The following is a 25,924-nucleotide window of genomic DNA, read 5'->3' as shown; positions in this document are numbered from 1 at the left end:
TGTGCATGGGTAAAGAATATGTAATCTTGCAAGGATTTTTCTCCTTTTGAAAAGGCGCATGTAAATGAGAAAAGTAGCAAGCTCGTTTGGTTAAGCTTTTTGGGTCCAAAAAACATGTTATTAGTCTAAAATGTGAGTTTAAGCGTATGGTAAAATTTTAGGATTGTGCATTTCAATCCCCAAAACTTGATTTTTTTGTGTTTTTGTGTGGCACCTGTGGAGCTACAATTGCAAAACGCGAAAGTCGCTTTGAATGGATTAAAACATTACCGTTGGAAAAGTTTTGCATTCTCCTTAATTTACCCTCAACTTTTTTTTTCAAAAAATCCAATTTTACCCCTAACAAAAATCACAGTTTTGAGAAGTATTAGCTAAATACTCAACTTTTTCAAAAAACATTTTTTAACAGCTTTTACCAAACACTTGCTTTTAGAAGGAAAAAAAAAAAGCTCATTTTCATATCACACTTTTTCAAAAAGAACAATTACAAAAAGTTGAACCAAACTCATCTTTGGAGCTTTGTGCATGGCTTTCCTTGGTTAAAACTCCACGGCAAGATGGGGCTACTTTTAGTTTTGTCTTTTCCCATGAGCTGGTAGCAAGAAGAAAGTTAAGAAGAGCGGATAAAAAATTCCCTAAGAGTATTGATTTAGAAAATATCTTTTGAAACTTTTTATGGGAAATGAAAAATATAACTAATTTTTTGACAATTTTTTTTTATATATTTCCTATGAAAGTGGGTATCAAATTTTTTGTAAAACAGTCAATTAACAAATGTCATAAGGACACTATTATTACTATTTTTGCGTGTATTCTAATAATTATTATTGTTTACTAAAAAAAAAAAAGTCCTTAGGGCACCTGTTAACGAGATTTTTATTTATTTATTTATTTATTTAATTTCTTTTACACTTATCATGATCTTGTTTCCCCTTTCCCCCTTTCAGCTTTTAGGGCCTGTTTGGTATTAGAGTTCAAACTCACATTTTGCATTTTAAACAACATTACATATATTTTCACACACTTTTTTATCCACACATATTTCAAAAAACTACAAAAATCCCATCTTAAACTACTCTACCAAACTACTCTACAAAAATCCCATTTCGTTTTTTGCTTCCTTACTTTAGTGGATTGTGCTCAATTTCTCGTGTGCTTGAAATGGGACATGGTCCAAGGAATTCTGGCCTGAATAACTTTATTTAGTCCTGGGGCAGACACCTGGGTTGCTAAGTTTATGTGAGGAGATATTTGGGCTTTCGTGAGGAACACAACGGGCTTTGGGCCCGGTCCTTAGATGAATTGAAGTTTTAGGCCTCTCGGGTCATTAAGCCCAATTTTTGTGGCAAGTTTGTTTGAGCTTCTATGCATGTTTGGTGTTGTGATAGATTTCAAGTTGTTAATTTTGGGTCCTGTATTTTGGAAAAATAGAGGAAGCTTTCTTGAACAAGGGTCCATCCTGTGTAGACTTAAAAATTCATTTTGGGCTTGTCTTAAGCCTTTAATAGATTGGCCTATGATTCCTTTGGATAGTGTTGAAAATGAGTGTTTGCATTTCACTTTTTTTTTTAGAAGCGCATTTCAACTACTTTATGCTTTTTTAGTGGGTCTCGTGCACTGTTTATGAGACCACAAACCTCTTTTTTCAACAAAACTTTTATTAAAAATGGGTCATACGACACTATTTACACATTTAAAAACTATTTTGTTACAGTATTTTCAGTTTTCAGCAAAATAAGTGGTATCCAAACACACCCTTAGGATGTCCTGAATAGAAGGTTATGAACTTATGATTGACACAATTCTCATTAAAGATAAAAAAAAAAACCTTGATTTAACTGGTCAATTTAAAGACACCCTTTTTAGGAATGATTTATTTCCTTCTTAAGAGTTTAAACTAGAGTCATATACATTCATAATGGAAATTAACTTTATGAAAAATTTTCACCATTATTACTCTAGGTCTAGGAGATAAAGTAGAAAATCTAGCATGAAGGACGCATCATTGTTATGTTGTGAATTTGTGATCACCTTGTAGAATATCAGCAGTTTAAATAGATTACTTTCCACTATGTATCCACTAGACAAATTAAAGTTGCACAGGCGTTAGCCAAAGGCATACAACTAGCCTTGAGAGGAAGTTTGGCTTTAAGAAACTCCATCTTCTATTATAAAATATAGGCGAAAAACTCATTTTCGTCCTTACATTTTCACGCGATTTCCATTTTGGACCATATATTTTTATTTTTACTGTTTTTAGTCCCTAAAATTAAAAAAGTGATCTCATTTTTGTCCCTACTGTCAGTGCCCTAACGGCAAAGTCCTAGGTGGCAGATGGAACAACCTACTAGCTGACGTGGTGTTGATGTGGCAATTAAAATATTATTAAAAAAAATATTATTTAGCATTTTTATATGCCACGTCAGCATTTTAATTTTTTTTTTAAAGCCATGTCAGAAAATTTAAACTAAAAAACAAAATAAATTAAAAAACAAAACTTAAATTTTTTATTTTATTTTTTTTACTTTCATTATTTTTTTAGTAAGAACTGAAGTTGTTCTTCGTGTTCTTCCTAAATCCATGAAATAAACTAATCTCCAGCAAACCCCAAATCCAAATCTAGCAACCAAATCTACTCCATCAAATCTAGAAGAACAAGAAATAAATTCAAGAAACCAAACTAAACCAAACCATAAATAAATCGAAGAAATAAGCCCATAAACCCAGTAACCAATTCAATCTCTAGCAAACCCATAAACCCATAATTTTTCTTCAGAAACAAACACAAAAAGAAAACCCCATAAAAACAAACAATTGCATGTTCTCTCCAAGAAAACAAAAACACAAACAAACCCAGAACAAGAGCAAGGATACCCAAATCTGAACAAACTTAGTCGCACAAGTCTTAAACAAACCCAGATACCCATTCATGCAAGTTTCAAACAAACCCAAATACCCACTCATGGGCAATGGATTCTCTTCTTGATGCATGCCATGGCCACCATCAACGATGTTCCCATTTTCCATCCAAACACCATCCTCCACCGAAACCCCCAACAAATCAAACCCATAAACCCAGAAAAATCATCAAACCCACATAAAAAAACAAACCCATAAATTTAAAATAAACACAGCAGCAACCCGAAACCCAGCCTGACATTGTTGTCCTTAGCGTTTTTGGTCAATCGCCTCATCGAAACCCAGAAAATACCTTGCAATTCGAAGCCCTAACCAACAACAAGCCCAACCAATAATCACTGATCTGACCAACCAACCAACTACTCATGCAATCTGAAACCCACATGAACAGATCAGATCACCAGTCACCACCACTGTCACCAATCCGTCCATCAAGCCACTGCAACCCACACCAACATCAAACCCATCCAACGATCCACCCCCACCGACCACCAGACCAACCACCACTTCATAACCATTGATCCGAGAGAGAGCTTTAGAGATTTTCCCAAATCCACGATCTGAGAGAGAGACTTTAGAGCTTTAGAAAGATGAAAGAGAGAGGGAGATTTTGATATGAGAAAGAGAGGTTTAGAGATTTTCGTTTGGGTAAGCAAACCTAGATCTACGATCTCTCTCTTCACCTAACATCCAACCCAATCGGCTCCCTCCAATGCAGACTGAGGTCCATCCGTCGACTGCAACTCGATCCGTCCGCCACTACTCATTCCTCTCCTCATTGTGGGATGAATCCACCACCACCACTAGTAAGAGAGGAAAAGAAAGACCATAGCTTAGAGAGATCGAGAGGAGAAGAGAATTTGATTTGATCTGAGATTTGGGAAGCTCTACCATATTTTTTGTGTTTGGTTAAGAAAAAATAAAATGCAAGAAAATATGAGAATTGAGAAATTCAATTTTCAGTTTAAATCAAATTTGCATTTTTAGTTTAAATTAAAATTAAGAAATTAAAGGTTTGTTTTTTAATTAGATTTTTTTTGAAACCGTTTTTTAATTAGATTTATGTTTTTTTTTTAATTTATTTTCTTTTTTGGTTTAAATTTTCTGACATGGTTTTTAAAAAAAATTAAAATGTTGACGTGACATATAAAAATGCCAAATAATATTTTTTAATAATATTTTAATTGTCACATTAGTGCCACATCAGCTAGTAGGTTGTTTCGTCTACCACCTAGGACTTTGCCGTTAGGGCACTAACGGTAGAGACAAAAACGAAATCGTTTATTTATTTATTTTAGGGACTAAAATCAGTGAAAATAAAAGATAAAGACCAAAATAAGAATCACATAAAAATGTAAGGATATGTTTTTCGCCTAAAATAAATTCACGAGGATGCTACCAATACATACATATTTGGGAATATTATTCTCCCATGTCCAATTGTCCACTTTTTTACCTCAACTTTTATTTATTTATTTTTTTTTGGGAAAACGAATTGGATTTCATTTAATGTAAATGAGCTAAATAAAAAAAACAAACTCCTCAGCAAGAGGTGGAGAATCATCCAGCCAAACAATATCATCAGTCACATGTCTAGCATAATGAGCTAAAATGTGAGCTAGAAAATTAGCCTCACATCAAACATTACTAAGTAAGAAGCAACTAAACCCGTAGAATATGTCCAACCCGTAGAAAATTAGCCTCACATCAAACATTACAAAATCATTATCGCCTTCGATAACCAGTTCCCTGAATCCAGCTTCGATAGCAAAACATATTGCCCTACGACCAGTGGCGGAGTCACGTTGAGACTGAAAGGGGCCATGCGCCCCCCCCCCCCCCCCCCTCAATTTAAAAAAAAAAAAAAATTCAATAGATAATATCAGTATACCAAGTATTTGAACTTTCAAAAAGAATATTTATGAATTTGGCCCCCCCAAATCTCTGGATAATTATTTTTAGATAGAATTACAATCCTATTTAGTGATAAATTGTATACGTATATCACAGACATAAATTAAATTAACTGTACATTCAAAAATTTAGGATGAATACAAAGTTATTTGAAAATTTATCTTGTCCAAAAATAAAAGAGAAAAAAAAAGGACTTTATTTTTGCCACTTTCTCATTAAAAAAAAAAAAAAAAAAATCTGTCTCACGTTGGAGTTGGCGATGGAAGGAGACTATTCACCGCAACAATGTTGATAGCACGCAATCGACCAGACTACAACAGATCAGCGAGACACCTGTTTGTACACCATAAGTGAATTTTTTGCTTCTTAGTTTCTTTGATTTCTTAATCTTTGGCGTCTGGAAGCACTAGTTAGTTTTGGTCTCCTTTTCTTCTTCTTCATCTTCTTTAGCTCTTCGACCATGTCATTTATGAATCTCTAAGTCCAAGACAATGTTTCTTTACACCTGGTTTACTCTAAGTCCTACCACGTGTATGGTTCACAGTTCAAGTCTTCAAAAGCTGAAGCAAAGTTTTACTCAGATAAAGACTTTTCTTCTCTATTTTCATATTAAATTAATATTGATATTATATAACATATAAGGGTCCGTTTGGATAGAGCTTATTGCTGAAAATTGAAAACTGAAAACTGAAAACACTGTAGCAAAATAATTTTTAAATGTATGAATAGTACCGTGGGACCTATTTTTAATAAAAAAAAAATCTGTAAAGTGAAGTTTGTGGGTCCCATGAACAGTACACAGGACCCACAAATGTGCTGAAAGTGACATGAACAGTAGCCTTGTCCCCTATGAAACGCGTGCAGCAGAAGGAAAAAAAAAAAAAAAACGCTGAAGTCGCAGACGCAATAATTTTCATCCGTATCCAAACTCAGCCTAAATATAATAAACTCTTATTAAAATTGATAAATTAAAATATATTATGAATAAACTAATATAATGTGTAATTACTAATTGGTTTATTTTTTTTTTTTTTTTGAGAAGGGTTTTATTCTTATTTGATTAGAACTTTTGTCATGGATTTAATGATTATTTCCTATTTGTCTAATTTTTAGAATTTTTAATTTATTAATCATTTATTTTTTCTTAAAGAGAAGGAAAGATAGTAACTTTGAAAACAACACATGGGAAAAAAAATTTAATTGCTCTGCTTTTTATTTGGCCCCCAAAGATTAATCCCCAGCTCCGCCACTATCTATGACAAGCCAAAATTTCAGTTGCTTCACTGTAAAAAACTGAACAACCCCTTGCAAAAAGTGCAGCCATAATCTTTCATGTCTCAATTGTGGACATTACTATTTTACCACTTAAAATGTATACATTAATGCTTCAATTATGGCTATTAAGTAAAACATTGGATGTAAAATGAGTGGAAGAGATTTTTTTTTTCTTTTGCGACAAAGCTATCAATTATTGCTCCAAAAAACATCATGCTTATGGTCATGTAACTCATGTCAAGATATTTGTGGATTTATACTGTGGATTGAATTGAGAATTTCTCTCATTTCTTGCTTATAAAAGGTATTTTTCTCAGTGTTGAAAATATACTTTTATGGTACTTCCATGTGGAAAAGGCTACAACTACTTAACAATTTTAATCTAAATGAAGCTTTTTAACATATTTGGAACCTTTATTCTAGTATATATTAGCTCCAAAAGCTATTCAGCAATACAAGAATACATAATTTTGTGAAAAGTAAAAGATTTAAACAAGAACATGGCAACTACACTGATACTTGAAGCTTAGTAGCTCACAAATATCTATAGACTCATAGGTTTAAGGATAGTAAGGAGTTGCGGCAAGATAAAGAGGGACTTTCTTATGAACACTAAGCCCAAAGACCTCACTCATGTCCAACTCCTCTCCTATTGCACTACCAGGAAACTCCCAATCAAACCAATATAAGAGGTTGGCAAGAACATACTCAACTGTTTTTAGTCCAGCTGACATACCAGGGCATACCCTTCTTCCACCTCCAAATGGGATATATTGAAAGTCTTGGCCTATAAAATCAATCGGATTGCTATTATTAGTATTGAATCTCTCTGGAAGGAACTCCTCAGCCTTGTCCCAGAATTTCGGGTCTCTTTGAATGGCCCAAGAATTGACATACACTCTTGTTTTACAAGGAATGTCATAGCCTCCAAGTTTAGCATTTGCAGATGTTTCTCTAGGAATCAAGAATGGCACAGGAGGATGTAATCGTAGTGTTTCCTTGACGATACATTTTAAGTAGCACATTTGATTGACATCATTTACAACCACCTTTGATTTCCTTCCAACCACTTGTCTGACCTCTTCTTGTGCTTTCTTCATGATATTTGGTTTTTTCATGAGCTCCGCTATTGCCCACTCCATTGTTGTTAAGGAAGTATCAGTTGATCCCACAAACATATCCTGAATTTCAGACCAAATAAAAAGCTTTAGTCTATATTTGTTTGTATGTGTATGTATATATGTATAAACCTAATGGTTAGTCTAGTCGTTTGTAGGGCCGATTTGATGTATTTTGTTGCCTAAGGAGAAAATTGTAAGTAGGATACTTTCTTATATTTAAGTATTAATTAATTGCAATTTATTTAGTTCTTTTTTTTTTTATAGTTTTTTTCGTTAAAATGTCTTCTTATTGCTAGTTCTTTTTTTTGTTAATATTTTATTCTCAATTGATAATATGACTAAATCACGTAATATTTTTTGTGACATATTTTATCTTAAATAAAATTTTATCAATTTTAATTTTGATAAACTTTGAAGGAATACATATATTGTTAGTAACGGTAAGCAGTATATGTATTTATAAAAGAAGCTAGCCTTTTCATAAAATTTAGTACTTTAATTAGAGAAATTTTCATTTATTTGTAAAACTTTTTATAAAAAACTATATTTAAAAGAAAATTGTAATTTAACTAGAATAAAATAAATATTAAAGTATAGAACAATAAAAACCGGGTTTATAAGAAGTACAATTGTGACTAGAGTGGTTAGGATTTAAAAAAATTTACTGGTGGAGTATCCTAAGAAATCTAGAGGATTTAAATCCAATAAATTAAGTTTATATGTGAAAGAAAAACAAAGTGAATACTATAAAAAGAAAAAGAAAAAAAATTCAAAGTTAAGCTCAGCAACAAAAAGAATAAATTTAAATAAAAAAGAAAAGAGAAAGGTAAAGGGAAAGCCAACAAGAAATGGAATGAAAGGTAAGTAGTGATTGAGGAGCATCGAGCACCTAAAAAAAAAAGCTGAAAAACAAAATTTTTACTGTTTGATTTTTTTCAGAATCAAAATGGAGAGAGAATATACCTTTTTATTTTGGACTTTCATTCTTAGAGGTGATCACGGTTTTGTTTGGGAAACTATTAATTTTGAATTTTTATTTTGATAGTTTGAGAAAGGAGTGGGTTTACCTTCTTGTTTTGGGGAATACGAATGTACTAAACAGAGGGCACAACATTAGAAGAGTGAGGGGATAATTTTTATTTATTGGCTAATGTTTGAACCCTAATTAAAATTTCTATGCTATGAGATATGAATATAATAAATATATTACATTGGCTAATAGAGCCACTCTCTTCCACTTTAGGACCTTAGGTCATTATCTAAGTGGCATGGTGGAAGGATCGACACTTGTGGTTTGTATAAGGCCTTATGAGATCAAGAGTTTGAAACCTTTAAGTTACATTTGAAGACATGATTTCAGTTAAAAAAAAAATCACACAACTTTGTATTTACGTAACAATAATAAGGTATGTGTATGAGTATTTATCCTTAACATTATAGAGCCACACCGAGGGATTTTTTTGTGTGTAATTTTGATGTGTGTGGGATGAGAGACTGCAATCATCTCGGGGAATGGGTTAGGGGTTCAACTTCAAACAGTCGAGACTACACCGCGCTAGGAAAAGAAAAAAAAAAAAAAAAAGAGGAAAAGGAGAGAGAGAGAGAGAGAGAGAGACCAGTAGGATTGCTTTGATGCTGTCTTGATTTAGATCAAAGTCAAGCACGCCATCTTCCTTAAGCTGGAGGAGAATTTCTACAAAATTTTTCTTATCGGACTGGCCACCGTCTGTTGTCAACATCTTGTCCTTGTGCTCCTTAATCACCAATTCGAACAATGCATCTATGTCTTTGAAAGTCCTTTTCAGTCTTGAGGTAAAACCTGTAAGCACATCTAACCATCCCAAAAAAGGAAAATAGTCTCTAAAACAAAAACATGCAAATTCCTTCATTACCTTCATCCACAACAACCCATATCTTCTCTTACCATCTTCTCCTTCATTTCTTTGTCCTATAATTGTTCCAAACACAATGTTGTTTGTGACAGTAAGCAACATTTCACTTATATTAACCTGTTTTCCTCCTAGACATGAACATTGTATCTTCTTGATCATAATATCAACCTCTTCTTCCCTCAAGAATTGAAATGATTGCACTCTATCGAGGCTCAAAAGCTCTTGAACACAAGTTTTTTTAACTTGTTTCCAATACTCACCATAGGGTGCAAACGCCAAGTCTGTGCTTCCATTGAGAAAGATATCTACAGCAGTTGTTCTTGCTCGATTCGCAAAGACAATGTCATGGCTCTTCAATATTTCTCTCACCATTTCTGGGGAGGAAACTATAAGAGTTGGAACACAGCCTAAGTGCAAGAACATTAAGGGACCATGCTTGTTGGAAAGGGCTTGGAAAGAGCGGTGGGGAAGTAAGCCTATTTGATGAAGGTTACCAACTATTGGTAGCTTTGGTGGGGATGGAGGTAAATTGAGATTCCTATCTCTATTGAGATTAAGCAAAAGGAGAAGGATAAGAAGTGGAAGAAGAAGAGGAATAAGGAAGTGAAGGGTATGTGCTAGTACTCCATGCGACTCTTGCCACAATGATTGCAACAATTTTAGATCCATTACCACTACTGTGTTATTTCTGAGAATGGAACTAACGTTTAGGTGAAATATATATTGGCACCTTGACACGTTTTCCTTCCATTAAATTCATGAAATATAGATCAAATCATTGAGTTCCAATAATGCAAACTTGAGCTGTTGAGCATGTGTTTGTTGTGTGGAGTGAGTCGATCCCGTACGCTTCATGTTTTTTTTGAGTGGTGGACCAATTTGTCTTTTCCTCCTTGGGGCGCCATGGTTCACAAGACTATTTGAATTTTTCTAGAAGCTAATTATGTTGCTTTACAGCATTAAAAAAAAAATGCATGTACATAATATTTTCATCACATTTTTATAACAAATCATATTATGTTACCAATTTTAATTTAGACTTAATATTGAAATTACTTTTTTACTTACTAATAATAACTAGTAACTAACCATAATATTTATTATAAAAATGTTGTAGCCATTGTATTTAAAATAAAATTATTACTTTATCATACACTCTTTAACACCATGGGCTTAGAGATGACAATTTTTTTCAGCCCCGCTTAACCTGCCTCTCCCCGTTTCGCCCCACACGGATTTTCCCTACCACGCAAAGGTGGTAGGGCGGGAATGTGGCAAGATTTTAGTCCCGTATCACGGGGCGAGGCGGTGAAGGGTTTAGACTTTTTAGACTCACCCCGCCTCGCCTCTCCCCCTCCCCGTTCCCATCCCCGCCCCGCGTTGCTAAATGTTATAATTATAAATTTTTTATACCTTAAAACCCTATTATATTAAACAAACATATCAATATTAGCTTATTTTATTCTACCTAATGTGGTTCTCTGCCTTTATTTTGTTATGTGTTATACTATGAGATTTTTTTATTTTTTTTATTTATGATTGTCTTGTTATACAATTGGATATATTATTCAATTTTTTAAAAAAATTGATTTGATTTGATGGGATAAATTTAGTTGTAATTTCAACTATATTTTTATTAATGAAATAAGTTTCATTAAAAAAATTATACTAGTTGTAAAGAAAATTAACAAAAAGTAGAGTTTTACGGGGTGGGACGGGGCTTCGCAGGGCCCTAATGGGCGGGGATGAGGTGAAAATTTTTTCCCTGTCATGCGGGGCGAGGATGGGGAAAGACAAAACCTTGCGGGGCGGGAACAAAGACCCCATCCTTCGGCCCCGCCCCGCCCCGCCCCATTGCCATCCCTACATGGGCCAGATTCTTCACGTTTTCCTTCCTTTCAAAAAAAAGATTCTTCATGTTTTACACGATAAATGAGTTTTTCGCATTCACTTTTTTAAATATTTCCTTTTCTATTTTAAATATAGATATTTTTAGTTTTGTCTTAAATGCAAATTGTAATTTTTAAGTTTGACTGAAATTCATTTTAGTCCTCTAACTTTATTTTTTTTATATTGAGTCTCTTAAGTTTTATATTTATTCAATTCAGGCATTCCGTCAATCTTGTTAAAATTTGCCATTAAATTGTTTTCTCACATGAAAAAAAAATCTATAAAATTAATAAAATATTTTATGTGAGATTGTAATGGATATTATATATGGAAGGCCTCAAAAAGTTATATGGCAATTTAATAGGAAGCCAATCACAAGTCAAATTGTTTTGATTTTATATATATTACTTGTTGCTAACCCACAACTTAAGAGGTTTTAAAAAATAGCTTTAATTTTTTTCAAAGAATTTTTTCACTCTGTCTCTCACTTAGTAATGGTTCTATCCCTTAATATTTTTTTTGTTGAGAAACCAGACAAGAACCCTGGCCTTTTATTGAAAACGAACAAGAACTTAATGAACATCAAATAACAACAAAGAGGCAATATCCTCAAGTGGATCGTTGAGCCACACCTGGGCACCCCGACTGCCTTTAGCTTTTTTGGCTAAGGCATCAGCAGCACAGTTACAAGAACGACTAGCATGATTGAAAACAGAGGACTAAAAAACCAAAGCTGGACAGCAAATGTCTTCAATGACAACTCCATAGGTTGATAATCCAGCACTACTTTGATTTAAAGCATTGATAACCATGGCTGAAATTCCCTTCAAAAATTACTCTCTGCAGGCCAATCTCAGTAGCAAATTTGACACGCTAAGGCTTCCATATCAGCAACGGTATGAGACAGCGGCATAGAGATAGATACCGCACCAACGAATTCACCTCTCCATCAGCCCTTAATGTTTTAATGTTATAAAATTTATAATTTTTTCCATTGTTTGATTTTTTTTCGCAAACACAAATTAATATGAAACATATAATTCATAAAAAAATTCCATTGTAAGAAGGCTACTGTTCCTTTTTTGAGAAAATAAGAATACCATTCTAATATTGCAATTTCGGTTTTTATGATGAAACTTATAACGTACTAAAAATACCAATTATGTTAATGGCCCAGTATGCCTAAATGCATATGGGAAAAAAAAAACAGTGGAAACTAAACCAAGAGGAACAAAGTTGACTTAAATTAATACATAAGTAAGACATTTTGTCAGACACATGTTGTACCTTGGGAGTCAATTTTGTCAGACATTAATATTCAAATAAATAATAAACAAATATAAAGAAAAAATTTTATGACTGATGACATTAGTTTCTAGATGTGATGTAGTGAAATTTGTTATATCTCTAGCATTATTTATATTTTTTACCCTAAATAAATATCCTACCAACGTTTTTTTTACCTTATTTTATTCTCATTCACTTATTCTCTCTACCTTTTAGGTTATTTTTATTTGTTTTCCTTCTTTTAAACTTCTCCACATGTTTTTCTTAGTACATTAATAATAATAAAAACAAAAGTAGTTGTTTCCATATTGGGTAGATTGTTGCAGTGGTACTCTACAAAATTTGAATTAAAGCTCAACTGTGCCATCAAATCAACTAGGCATAGGGATGGTCGGATGGCAATGGGGTGGGGTTGGGCCGAAGGATGAGGTCTTCGTTCTCGTCCCGCATGGCTTTGTCTTGCTCCATCCCCACTCTGCCCCACATGATAGGGAAAATATTCTTGCCCCCATCCCTGCTCCTTGGGGCCACGCGAAGCCTCGCCCCACCCAGTATGTGATGCAATGTGTAGCTCTGCCTCCCAAAATTCTTTAGGGAATAGACAAGTTGAATAGAAACTTTATTTGGGGCTCGTCTGAAAACAAGAAAAAGATACATCTCATTGGCTGGAATAAAATCACAAAAGCAAAAGAGGAAGGTGGTCTAGGAATTCAAGCAGCCAAACCGAAAAACACTGCTCTGTTAGCCAAGCTTAATTGTAGATTTCATTTGGAAAAGTCCTCCTTGTGGGTGAGAGTATTGACTAATAAATACTGAAGACAAGGAAGAACTCCAAGGAGCACAACAACCTTTTCCTCATGTTCCACTACTTGGGCAGGCCTTAAAAAAGGAGAGGATATTTTTTCTGAAGGCTCCAAATGGATTGCTGGTAAAGATAGCTTCTTATTTCTTTGGTTTGACAAGTGGCTGAACATAGGCCCTTTGCGAAGTCTGAACTCAGATCCCTTAAACAAAGGTGAGGAAAATCTTATGTTAAAAGATATCTCTAGTTTCTTGGGGTGGAAATGGGAGGGTTTGTCATTTGAGCTCCCTGCATCTATTTAGTTGGAAATGAAAGCTACCCCTTTACCATTCTCCAACCAAGGTGGAGACCGACTCTCCTGGTATTCATCCCTTAATGGTGAATTCAAGCTTAAGGAGGCATACTGCCTGGCCAATTTGGATGACAACAACAAGGCAGGCTGAATCTTTAGAGGGGATTGGGTGTGGAAAGTGCAAACCCTCCCGAAGATTAAGTGCTTTCTCTGGAAATGTTGCCACCACAGTATACCGGTTCGAGCCATTCTGCGTAAACGAGGTATGGATACTCCTTTTCTTTGCCCCATGTGTAACAATGCTACTGAAACAATCACACACACCTTAAGGGATTGCCCCACGGCACAAATGTTTTGGAATTCCTTAACTCCCCCGATTCAAAAAAAATTGTTTTACGGAGCTAGCCTGGTGGACTGGCTGAAGCTGAACTGCCAAGTTCTAGGATTAACACGACTTCGGGTATTCAATGGAGCATTCTCTTTCCTTTTGTACTTTGGAATCTTTGGCTTCACCGAAACAATATTGCCTTTGGAAGATCTCGCTCTCATCAGGACTTTAAAGCTGAAACGTTGGCTAAAGCTACTTAATTTCTCTGTCTAGGAATCAATGGGAAGTAGATTCAAACCAAGTATAAAATCCAGATTCGATGGCATTTCCCTCCTCTCAACTGGTTCAAGCTGAATACAGATGGATCCTCTTTGGGTAACCCCGGTTTGGCTGGTGGAGGTGGTCTAGTTAGGAATGAGAAGGGTGAATGGGTTAAGGGTTTTGCTCGTGCAATCGGGATTACAACTAGTGTAGCAACTGAACTTTGGGCCCTTAGAGATGGCATCAGATTATGTATTGCTCTCAAGCTGGCAGCAGTTGAGGTTGAACTAGATTCCAAGCTGGTTGTGGATCTCTTGAAGAAAGAGTTGGATAATCCTAATGATATTGATGTATTGGTGGCTGATTATAGGAATAGCCTAAGAGATATTCCCATAGTTAGGATTCAGCATTGTTTTAGAGAGGCAAATAAGTGTGCGGATGCCCTCACTAGATGGGGTGCACTCCTAGGTCAGGATTTTTCCATTTTTTTAGAACCCCTTTCTGATGTTGCTCTCCTTCTCAGCCTTGATTCAGTTGGAACTTTGTATGACCGGTTTGTTCCCTTTGTTCTAGAGGATGGGTAGTTTTGTTAATGAAGCATCCTGTTAACCAAAAAAAAAAAAAAGATATGAAAAAATTACAATTTAACCTTATAAACGTGGGGTGGGTCTAAAAAGTCTAAACCCATCATTGCCCCACCTCATGGTGCGGGGCTAAAATCTCACCAACACAGGGTGAAGAAGAAGAAGGAGAGGCTGAGAAAAGGAGAGGGAGTTGCGTTAAATGAGATAGTTGAAGAAGAAGAAGGAGATGAGAGTGTGTTTGAAAGAGAGGTTTTGAACAGGGGTTTTGTTTTGGGGGGACTTGGGCTGAGTTTGCGTTTGAGAGAGAGTTTTTTTTTGTGTTAAATTGATTGGGTTTTGTTTTTAGGGAGAAGGAGAGTGTTTTTTATTTTATTTTTTAAATATTGCTAATGTGTAAAATTGTGGAGAGTGCAAAGCAAAAGTGGCAAGCTCTAAAGAAGTCAAATAAAAGTCAGATGTTTCGGTTTTATAGTATACTAGTCACTAACCCATGCAATGCAGAGGAATAACTACTGAATGAGTTTTGTGAAGAAAAAAAAGTAATGATGTTTTATTTATTAGTTTTTTATGGAAAGAAATAAGGGACATAATGTTGCATTTCTAGTTTGATTTGTATTGTATATATAGGTATATACAAGATAGGTTGTAATATATATACCAAAAGATGTCTATTGAAAGGTCATAACCATTCAAATTGGATATACCAAAATATGCATATTGAAAATGTCATAACCCTTCATATTGGATATATATTAAAGGTGCGTATTGAATGAAAATGTGTCTATTGACAAAAAAATGTGCTTATTGAACAAAAATGTGTCTCTTGAACAAAAATGTGCTTATTGAATGAAAATGTGTCTATTGAATGAAAATATATATATTAACCAAAAATGTGTATATTAAATGAAAATGTGTTTTTTGAAAGGTCATAATTCTTTGGGTATATATAGTGGTTCATATTCATTTGGTAACTTCTTCTCTTTTATCTTTTTTAAAAATACAAGAAATCTGTGGGTCTTCTTTGAAATTGCTATTTGTAAGTCATTTTTTTTGTGGCTAAGTAGTAAAAAGGTTGAATCAAACCACACCAACGGTAGCAATAAAAAATAATACCAAATGATTTCTTCATTTGGTAACTTCTTCTCATTCATCTTTTTTATTATTGTGGGTGATAAATCAAAGAATTTGGGTTATGATGACGATGCAGATATTTGCTGGACCTTGATAGGGAACAAAGAGAGTTGAGTAGCCGCTGCTTGGGTTATGAATTTGAAGATCCAGTTAAGTATGATCCCACACACCTTAATTTGAAATTTCTTAATGAACGTGATATCTATGATGGTTAAAGGGGGCAATGCTTTCAACAACAAAGTACTGTGGTATATACGGTATTAGTTCCATACTTTCATACATGTATGTTTCAATGAGTCATACTTCAATACATGTGTGTTTCAATGAGTCGAAGGAGTGTAAGATATTAAGATAATAGAACTATGTAACTATTCTACAAATTTGGTTTGACTTACACATGTTATTTGCATTCCATCAAAAGAACGTAAATTGATTCTTTTTTCTTTGCTATATGTTGCCTTAAACTTATGTATATAACCAAAAAAAATTCCTTTGATCAAGCACACATTTATTTGTTGAAAAGATGTCTATTGAATGAAAATGTGTCTATTGGTCAAAAAAATGCTTATTAACTGAAAATGTCCCTATTAAATGAAAAAAATATCTATTAACAAAAAATGTGACTATTAAAAATATTGAAAGGACACAATTGTTCAGTATTTTTAAATGTATACGTGTTATTAATTGTATTTTTAACAGTTTTTATCAAACATTATGCTTTTAGAAAAAAGTTAAATTTCATATCACATTTTTTAAAAATGCCACTTTTTCAAAAAAAAAAAAAAATTCAAAAAGCTGAACCAAACTCACTTTTAGATCTTTGGGCATAGCTTTCCTTGGTTGAAACTCCAAGGCAAGATGAGGCTACTTTTAGTTTTGTCTTTTCGCTTGAGCTGGTAGCACGAAGAAGTTAAGAAGATTGGATATAAGATTCATAGTTTTAAAAACCGGACCGGACCGGCCGGTCCGACCAGTTCAATCGGGAACCGGCCTCAAATCCGGTCCGGTTATGAGGTAAAACTGGAAATAACATTAAAAACGGTGAACAGTTCTGACCGGCCGGTTCAACCTTAAAAACCGGAAAACCGGCCGGTCGAACCGGGAACCGATCATATTTCAAAACTGTGCCGTTTTGCCTAAAAAATTAAACCTAATCAATCCTAATTCCTAACCTATCAGATTCATTCAGCTCTCTGCCTCTCTCACTTCTCTTCAGTCGCCTCCAGCCTCCTCAACTCATTCCTCAAGCTCTCAGCCCTGTGATCACGCTCTCCCTCACGCCTTCATCGCTCAGCGCAGTGCCTCGCCCTCACCCCAGCCCCTCGCTCAGCCCCTCGCGCGCGCCCCAGCCCCTCGCCCCCTCGCGCACGCCCCAGCCCCAGCCTCTCGCGACCCTCGCGGCCCTCGCGCACACCCAAGCTCCTCGCGTGCGCGCGCCCCAGCCCCCCGCCCCCACGCCTGCGCCCCACCTCGCCCTCCGCGCGCGCGCCCGGCCCCGGCCCCTCGCGCGCGCCCGGCCCCGGCCCGCCTGCGACCCTCGCGCGCGCCCCAGCCCCTCGCACGCGCAAGCCCCAGCCCCAGCCCCTCGCCACACCCACGATCACTCTCTCTGCCTCCACATATAGTTAAAAATGGGTATGGTAACTAACTAACTATGGTTCAATTTCATTTTTGCCTTTGTTTTTTCATTTCAATTTCCCTTTCTTTCTTTTCATTTTTCTTTTCTTTTTTCACTTAAATTTCTCATTTCCATGCTTCAATTCTTGTTTGCAGGAGAAATTTATGGTTGTGATCGTGGACTTTGAAGTCTGAAGTGTTGTTTGCTGGGTTTTTTTCAATTCTTGTTTGCTGGGTTTTTTTTTTTCCTCTGAAGTGTTGCTCTCTGTTTCTCTGCTTGGGTTCATCAGGTAACATTCTTTCCTTTTGATTTTGCTTTTGATCATGTTGTGGATTCTCTGTATGGTGGGGATTTGTTGTGGATTTGATTTACAGAGATTATTGTTTGCGAAATATTTTTTATAGAGAATTATACGTGTATGTCATTATGTTGATTGTTGTGTTGATGAATTTATTTGTTGGTAAAATAGTTGCTGCAAGTCTGAAATTGTTGAGTGAAATGGAGTCTGCCTCTGTAACATCTAATGAACATGCTTCTACAACCGGGTCTAATGCTAATTCTTCATCTGTGAGAGCGAAATGTGATCCTACATGGGATCATGTGACTGAAGAGTTGAAAGACGGAAAAAGTAGCTATAGATGTATACATTGTGGGAAAAGTTATAAAGGAGGGGGCATTAATAGGATGAAAAGACATCTAGCTGGAATTAAAGGTGATGTAGCTGCATGTATGGGTGTACCTTATGATGTTAGGTTTCAAATGGTTGAGAATTTGAAGGAAATTGCTAAATCTAAAGAACAAACAAAAAAGGATCAAGAAGCATCTAATTATTCTCCATTAGAGAACTCACCAGAATTTGAAGATGTCCAAGAAATTACTCCTAGAGGTAGGGGTTAAGTAGGGGAAATAGAAGTGGTGGTCCTAGTAATTTTCCATTAAGATCTAATCTTGGCAAGAGAAAGGTTGGTGACATTGGTAATTACTTTGCTCCTAGAACAACACCGGGAGCTCAACCTTCTATTAAAAGTGTTCTTGCTGGCAAAGAAAAGAAATTGAGGGTTAATATGGCTGTAGCAAGATGGATGTATGATGCTTGCATTCCAATTAATGCTGTGAATTCTAGTTATTATCAACCTATGCTCAATGCTGTAGCTTCTTATGGTCCTGGATATAGAGGCCCAAATTATCATGCCCTTCGAGTGCCTTTGTTGAGAGAAGCAAAAAGAGAAGTCCAATTGATTGTTGATTCTTATCGTTCATATTGGGCTGACACTGGTTGTACAATAATGGCTGATGGGTGGACTGATACTAGGCATAGAACATTGATTAATTTCCTTGTTTATTGTCCTAAAGGAATTGTTTTTATACGTTCTGTTGATGCTTCTGACTTGGTTAAGGATGCTATTAATTTGAGTAACTTGTTTGATGAAATTGTTAATTGGGTTGGTCCTGCAAATATAGTACATTTGGTTACTAACAATGCTGCAAATTATGTAACTGCTAGAAGAATTTTGTGTGGAAAATATAGGAACATTAGTTGGTCACCTTGTGCAGCACATTGCCTAAACTTAATTTTTAAGGAGATTGGGAAGATGGATCATGTAGCTAAACTTGCAAAGCGTGCATCCAAGATCACAGTGTTCATCTATAATCATGTGGCTTTGCAAGCTTGGTTGAGGACTAGAAAAAATTGGACGGAAATTGTGCGTCCAGGGCCAACTAGGTTTGCTACTACTTTCATTGCCTTAGGGAGTCTTAAGGAACATAAGCATGACTTACAAGCATTGGTGACTGGCAAATTTTATGTTGAATCAAGATATGCAAAAGATAAGAAAGCAAAGGCAGTGGTGAAAATCATTCTTGATAATCAATTTTGGAATGATTGTCATGTAATTGTGCATATTATGTCACCATTGATTCGTTTATTACGCATTGTTGATTCTGATGAAAAACCAGCTATGGGTTATGTATATGATGGCATGTATAGAGTAATTGATGGAATCAAAAAAAAATTTAAGGACAAGAAGAGACTATGGGAGCCTTATGTTAATATTATCAAGGATCGTTGGGATAATCAATTCTATAGAGATATTCATGCTGCTGCTTATTGGTTGAATCCTGCATTCCAATATAACTCATCTACTCTTAATAAGAGGCTAGAGACACAATCTGCTGTGACAGATGTGATTAAATCAAAAGTTTCAGTTGGCCGATTGAAGTTGGTGGAGGAATTAAGGCTATTTCGAGAGCGTGAACAAACTTTTGGAACCCAACTTGCTCAAGAATCAGCCAAGACATCTCAGCCGGGTAAGATATCATTTACTTTAGTTAATTATGTTTTAAAGATTATAGCTCTTTTTTATATTTTTGGGATAAGTATGTTTATTGATTCATTGTATCTTTGTTTTGTGTTGTATATGGAACTTAGATGAGTGGTGGAAGTTGTTTGGATCTTGTGCTCCAACCTTACAAAAGTTTGCAATTCAGATCCTTAGCCAAACAGCTGCCTCTTCGGGATGTGAGCGGAATTGGAGTGCTTTTGAACAAATACATAGCAAAAGAAGAAATAGATTGGAGCATCAACGACTTAATGATCTTGTGTATGTTCATTATAACTACCGATTGAAAGAAAGGTATATATTATATAATCTCTTTTAATTAACGTTGTTGTGGGAAAATATGAGTGATTCACTAATTTGGTTGAGTGGGTTCTTTGTGATTGTGAAATATAAGTGATTTGGTTATCAATTATTCATTATATTCATTTTGTGATATAGAGTCAAAAGGAAGAAGTTCAATTTTGATCCTATTGATTATGCAAGTATCGATAAAACTGAATTTTGGGTAGTGGAAGATGAGGAACCTCCATTTCTGGATCATGAAGAGATAGAGAATGCATTATATGAAGAGGGAGCTCATCCAATCGAAGAAGGGTCTTCTAGTCATGTACAAAGAGATTAGCTTATAACAATTCTTTGCCTAATTGCATATTTTAATTAGATTATTTATGATTTATGATAAATGATTATTAGAATCGTTATTTCATTTATTATTCTTTGGTTTTGGAATTTGTATAGATATGGATAATGAAGTGATTGAGGATGATGATGACATCAATTTGGAATCATTTGGTGATGAAGATGATGCTCCTCCCGGATTTAGAGATAAAAATCATCCTATTCCTATTGAAGATGAAGAAAATGAGGATGAGGATGATGATAATGATGCTAGTGGTGGGGCATTTGGTTTACATGATGATATTGATTTCAATTTTCTTCATAACAAATGATGCTTGACTTTTCAAACTTATTACTTATTAGTTGTTTGTTTGAAACTTTAAAACTTATTTGCTATTTGGATGTAATGAACTTATTTGTTATTTGCTATTTGGATGTAAATATAATGACTAAGGAACTTATTTATTTGGTTTTGTTGATAGTTTATTATGTTAAGCATGATTTTTTTGTAATGTTTTATGTTAAATTCTTTAAAAAATGTTATATACTTCTTTAAAAAATTTATTAATTATTTATATAATTTAAATAAATAATAATTAAATTATTTATGACGTCACCGGTTCGACCATCGGTCGGACCCCGGTCCGACCTTAAAACCGGTAATTAGCTGCTTTTCCGGTTCGTTCACCGTACCGGTTTTTAAAACCATGATAAGATTCCTTAAGGATATGCTTATAAAATATCTTTTGAAACTTTTTATTAGAAAATAATAAAAAAAAATTAATTTTTTGACAATTTTTTATATTTCTTATAAAAGTGGAATAAATTTTTTTTTCTAAAATAGTCAATTAATAAATGTCCTAAGTACTTTTTTTTTTTTTTTTTTTAATTTCTTGTACACGTATCATCATCTTGTTTCCCCTATCCGCTTTTTATTCTTTCCCATTTTGCTTCCTTACTAAGTGGGTTGTGCTCAATTTCTCATGTGCTTGAAATGGGACATGGTCCAAGGAATTCTGGATCTAAAATGAGTTGAAGAGAAAAAAAAAAATCATTTTTTTTAGTCCTTGGGCAGACCATGACCCCCTTGGGTTGCCTATTTTATGTAAGAAAGGAATTTGGGCTTTCGTGAGGAACACAACAGGCTTTAGGCCCGGTCCTTAGCTGAATTGAAGTTTTGGGCCTCTCGGGTCTTCAAGCCCAATTTTCTTGGCAAATTTTTTTAGCTTCTATGCATGTTTGGTGTTGTGACAGATTCAAAGCTGTTAAAAATTTTGGGCCCAATGAAATTTGGAAAAATAGGGGAACCTGTGTAGACTTAGAAATTCATTTTGGGCTTGTTTTGAGCCTTTAATATTTTGGCCGATGATTTCATGTTACAGTATTATTAGATATTTTTCATTTCTCCATTAATGTATGCGCCCTGTGTGGTACATTAAAAAGAAAATCCTATATAGAAGGTTATGATTGACACAATTCTCATAAAAGATGATAAAAAAACTTGATTTTACTAGTCAATTTAAAGACACCCTTTTTAGGAATGAGTTATTTCCTTCGTAAGAGTTTTAAGTTAGAAACAAACCCAACTCTCTACTCTTTTTTTTTTTTTTTGGTTGAGAAAAACAACCCTTTACCCTTGGTAGAGTCATATACATTCATTATGGAAATTAAATTTATGAAAAATCATCACCATTGCTCTAGGTCTAGGAGATAAAAGTAGAAAGTATAGTATGAGGGATGCATCATTGTTATGTTGTGAATTTGTAATCACCCTGCAAAATATCAATAGTTCAAAGGCAAATCATGCCTTGAGAGGAAGTTTGGCTTGAAGAAATTCCATATTCTGTTATGATAAATATTCATGAGGATGCAAATCATGCAATCAATAAGTAACATATTTATAAATTTTATTCTCTCATCACTATAACAATTTTTTTTTATTACAACGAAAAATATTGTTGCCATAATATCAGAGTCATTGTAATAGTTTATACAAAGTGTTGCAATGAAATTTGAGGTAAAAGGTTTGTACTACAAAAATTTTGTTGCAATAAAATTTAAATATTTTAATAACAATTTTGATGTAATAATATATTTGCTATTGCAATAGATAATTTACTATTTCAAATATCTTGTAGCAATAAGCTATTATTCACAAATTTTATTGCAATCGATCACAAATAATTGACAACAATAATTTAGGTTAATTTATTGCAACGATATCTTCATTGTAATAGATAATTGTTTCATATTTTTCATTATTTTCTAGGTTTGTGATTTTTGGTTTTCAATTTTGTGTTCTTAAATTTGGGTTGGTGTTCTTGTTGTTCTTGTTCAAGATACACTTAGATCTCAATTCATGTGATTTTTTGTTTTTAATTCTGTTTTAATTTTTTTTATTTAGTTAAAATTGATAAATTAATTTTTTAAATTTAGATGTTGATGTGACATTTTTTAATGCCAAATAAAATTATAATTATTATTTCAATGGTCACATCAACATTTAATGTGCCAACAGTATACTCCGTCTCCCACGTAAATAATTTCCGTTAGTGAGATGACGATAAGGACTAAAATAAAACACGTTTTTCATTTTAGAGACTAAAAGTGGTAAAATAAAAAAGTGGGGACCAAAGTGGGAATGTAGTGAAAATGTAAGGATGAAAATAGTATTTCAGCCTTTAAATTATTTATTCAAAATTTTCAAAAAATATATGATTGGCACCCTAAACTCATCATATTTCTTATATGACATTCTCAATGCTAGATTTTTATATTTGTCATTACTTTTTTTGGGACAATTTAGACCATGGTGTGCCAATTATCAAATTTTAAGCCAAGTTAATTAGCCAATTATGATCTGTAAATTATATGTTCCTTGTTAACACATGCACATCATATCACAATATAGAATTGCGAAGATAAAAGAGACATGTGATATGGTGAGGAAAAGACTCTCCAGGGGCTTAACTATCAACTCAAGAGAAAATGGAAGTCCACTAATATATATAGAATTGAAAACTATTACAGTAGATTAACACTAAAATCATCGTTAGCTCATGTCGTATTTACTTATAACATGACCCCACATAGATCCAAATTCTTGGACTCTTTTATATCTAGACTCTGTTGAACATAAATACTTGCTCACAACTTCAAGAACCCTCTTGAAGATTATTTTTCAACAGCTTAATTGTGTATTGGATGCAGCAACTTTAACCGGATCGCTGGATCTTTCAAATTCTTCAACTTGAACTCCAGTTGATGCTTTGAGAGAGCTTGGTTAACTCTAACACAAGATGTACAATGCACGACTATCCATAAATCTCAACTAACGTGCTCTAGGTCTTGTTTTATACCTTGGCTTAGAATTTACAAAACACTCGATGCATGATAGTTGATTGAGTTAAAATAGGATTCTTTCAGCACGATTCTTAATCAATCAACATAAGACACAAGTTCCAATTGATCGACTAAATGTCGAAGATGTGTTGAAATTCCTGACAATAGCAATTCTTCATGAGTTTTAACAGGCAAATGTCTTGATCTTTAAAGTCATGTTAAACACACTCAAGACACTAATTTAAGATTACATTTGCTCACAGTTTGCCAACCTAACATTATGAACTCAACGACTCTGGTCTTTTCATTTTTAAATTCTAATTTCGCCTCTGTGCATATGTGCTCCCTTATACACATACGTAACTTATTACAAATTATTAATGGTAGATAAAAAAGTGATGTTAATAATATATACAGATGAAAACCAGTAAAAATGCTTAACAATTCAAATGTTGTGAAAAAATTGTGAAAATTGTTGTATAGGGCACTCTTGTTATTTCTCCCCTATTGACAGTGAACATGTCAGACTTTTGTTGAAAGTTAGTACAACTCTGGGGTTGATTGACATATTGGACTTTGTAGTATATTACTAGTTTTGTGGCCGTTGGATACAGAGGTAGTATATTACTAGTTAGTTGTACACAAACTGTGCAGACAAATAGGCAGGTCATGCATCCTAGCTCTTGTACATGCATGCACCAATTCATTACTCATATTAAAAACATAATCATGTATATATAATATAAGAATTATGAACAATGAAAAGCAGGCCATACACTTCAGATTAGGCCGACCTGATTGAATTAAAATATATGTGATACATGATTCATCTAATGGTGAAATCTGCCGAGCTGGAAACTTTGAGCACAGAATCTGCCTAGGTCTTCTAAATTAGATCTTACTATATTTTTTCTTCTTATTATATCTTCCTGCAATGACTTTATCTTTAATTTTACTTAAACTGGTGTCCATCTTTTAAGATTCCTCACAAGCTTTAGCAGTACTTCTTGACCTATTCCCTGAGATTAGTGATAAGATGGGGGTGTGGAAAACTATGGTCCTAATTGGGATACATTTGGATAATTTTGATTGTGGCATAGGTTAATAGTTAGGACATTAATCAAGTGCATGAAATCTGTTATAATCTGGTTTGAACTTTGGAGTTTTTGACCTTATTACTAGCTTCAAATGATCAGCCATTTGGTTTGTAAATTAAGTGCATGAAATCTATAAACTAAAAGCAACCATCAAATAACATTGTGAATTTCCAAAGAAAGAAAAGAAAACATCTAAAAATGACCAACAAGGAACAATGTTAGGTGGTTCTCATTACAGCTTGTATTTTGTCCTTATTGCTTGCACATTTACCTGCAGATGACGAGACATCCACCCTAATCTGATACAGTTGACCTTATAAAATACACTGTTGATTGAAAGTTATAAATAATACTTGCTTCAATTAAAAAATCACCTTACCGACCTGATTGAGTCTTGGTCTCCATTTTCGATACACAAACATGCACATTGCTAACCATTGGTGCTCATGCTTAAAATATATTAATAGGCTTTGTTACAAATAACAAATGGTCGGTGGTCGGTGGCTATAATTTAATTTGGCTGTGTATATAGTAGTACAGTGTCCTCAAGGGAATAATTCTAACAAAGTATCCAAAAAGAAAAAAGAAAGAAGAAGTGATGTTAGGAATACTACAAATTTAATTACATATAAGTATTATAAATTAATGTGTTCACTTTTATACACAAACAAAAAATTAGTTATGAAATTTATATATCTCGTTGTTGATGCAACAATAACTACACTAGTTGTTATGACAATTCAAAAAAAAAAATTGTAATAAATTTAATAGTTATTTTAGTTTTATTTTTTCTTGCGAAGATGAGCTCCAAACTCATTAATTGAATTAGGTTATGGCCATTACACAAGTAACCAAAATAATAATAATAATAATCTTGAGTTATGCAAGGATGGTCATTAAGATAATACTCAGTTTATCTTCCCAAGGATTCTCTTGTTATGCAAGTGCAATGATTTATCTCATCCTTTTCCTGGAAAGAAACGAAAACTTCGAAGATTTACCAAATCGATCTGATCAATTAAAATAATGTCACATTTTCTATTAGACTAAATGAGAGAACTCTTTTTAAGAATAATTTACAGAACCATTATAACTTTTACCAAAGTACATTGCTTTCCTTGTCATGTAATATGGGTTATATATTTCCAATGCCAAAGGATTCTCCACTTCTTAACTGGAGGATGACTCACAAATATCCGATAAGCTTTTACACA

The 25,924-nt window shown here is 34.2% G+C and overlaps 2 protein-coding genes across 2 annotated transcripts; one reads left to right on the top strand and one right to left on the bottom strand.

The window, feature by feature from the left end:
* Positions 1-6,522: 6,522 nt before the first annotated feature.
* On the bottom strand, positions 6,523-9,828 carry LOC142627491 (cytochrome P450 71A1-like). The gene is made up of 2 exons (XM_075801368.1): positions 8,846-9,828; positions 6,523-7,289 (listed from the first exon to the last, which is right to left on the bottom strand). Exons 1-2 carry the CDS (start codon positions 9,788-9,790, stop codon positions 6,669-6,671), a joined length of 1,566 nt encoding a protein of 521 aa, XP_075657483.1. The 5' UTR covers positions 9,791-9,828; the 3' UTR covers positions 6,523-6,668.
* Positions 9,829-18,378: 8,550 nt separating this feature from the next.
* LOC142628517 (uncharacterized) lies at positions 18,379-20,409 on the top strand. The gene is made up of 4 exons (XM_075802600.1): positions 18,379-19,621; positions 19,743-19,947; positions 20,092-20,260; positions 20,392-20,409. The coding sequence occupies exons 1-4, from the start codon at positions 18,379-18,381 to the stop codon at positions 20,407-20,409; spliced, it is 1,635 nt and encodes a 544-aa protein (XP_075658715.1).
* The last annotated feature ends 5,515 nt before the right edge of the window (positions 20,410-25,924 follow it).

This window comes from Castanea sativa, chromosome 3, assembly GCF_040712315.1.
Source record: "Castanea sativa cultivar Marrone di Chiusa Pesio chromosome 3, ASM4071231v1".
Taxonomy (NCBI): Eukaryota; Viridiplantae; Streptophyta; class Magnoliopsida; order Fagales; family Fagaceae; genus Castanea; species Castanea sativa.
This window is presented reverse-complemented; position numbering and strand designations above follow the sequence as displayed.

Coding starts and splice junctions, on each gene's coding strand:
- LOC142627491 (XM_075801368.1), bottom strand. CDS start 9,790: ATGGATCTAAAATTGTTGCAATCATTGTGGCAAGAGTCGCATGGAGTA. Junction 7,290..8,845: donor GCATCAAAGCAATCCTACTG/GTCTCTCTCTCT, acceptor TCTGAAATTCAG/GATATGTTTGTGGGATCAAC.
- LOC142628517 (XM_075802600.1), top strand. CDS start 18,379: ATGGCTGTAGCAAGATGGATGTATGATGCTTGCATTCCAATTAATGCT. Junction 19,622..19,742: donor AGCCAAGACATCTCAGCCGG/GTAAGATATCAT, acceptor TATGGAACTTAG/ATGAGTGGTGGAAGTTGTTT. Junction 19,948..20,091: donor AACTACCGATTGAAAGAAAG/GTATATATTATA, acceptor TTTGTGATATAG/AGTCAAAAGGAAGAAGTTCA.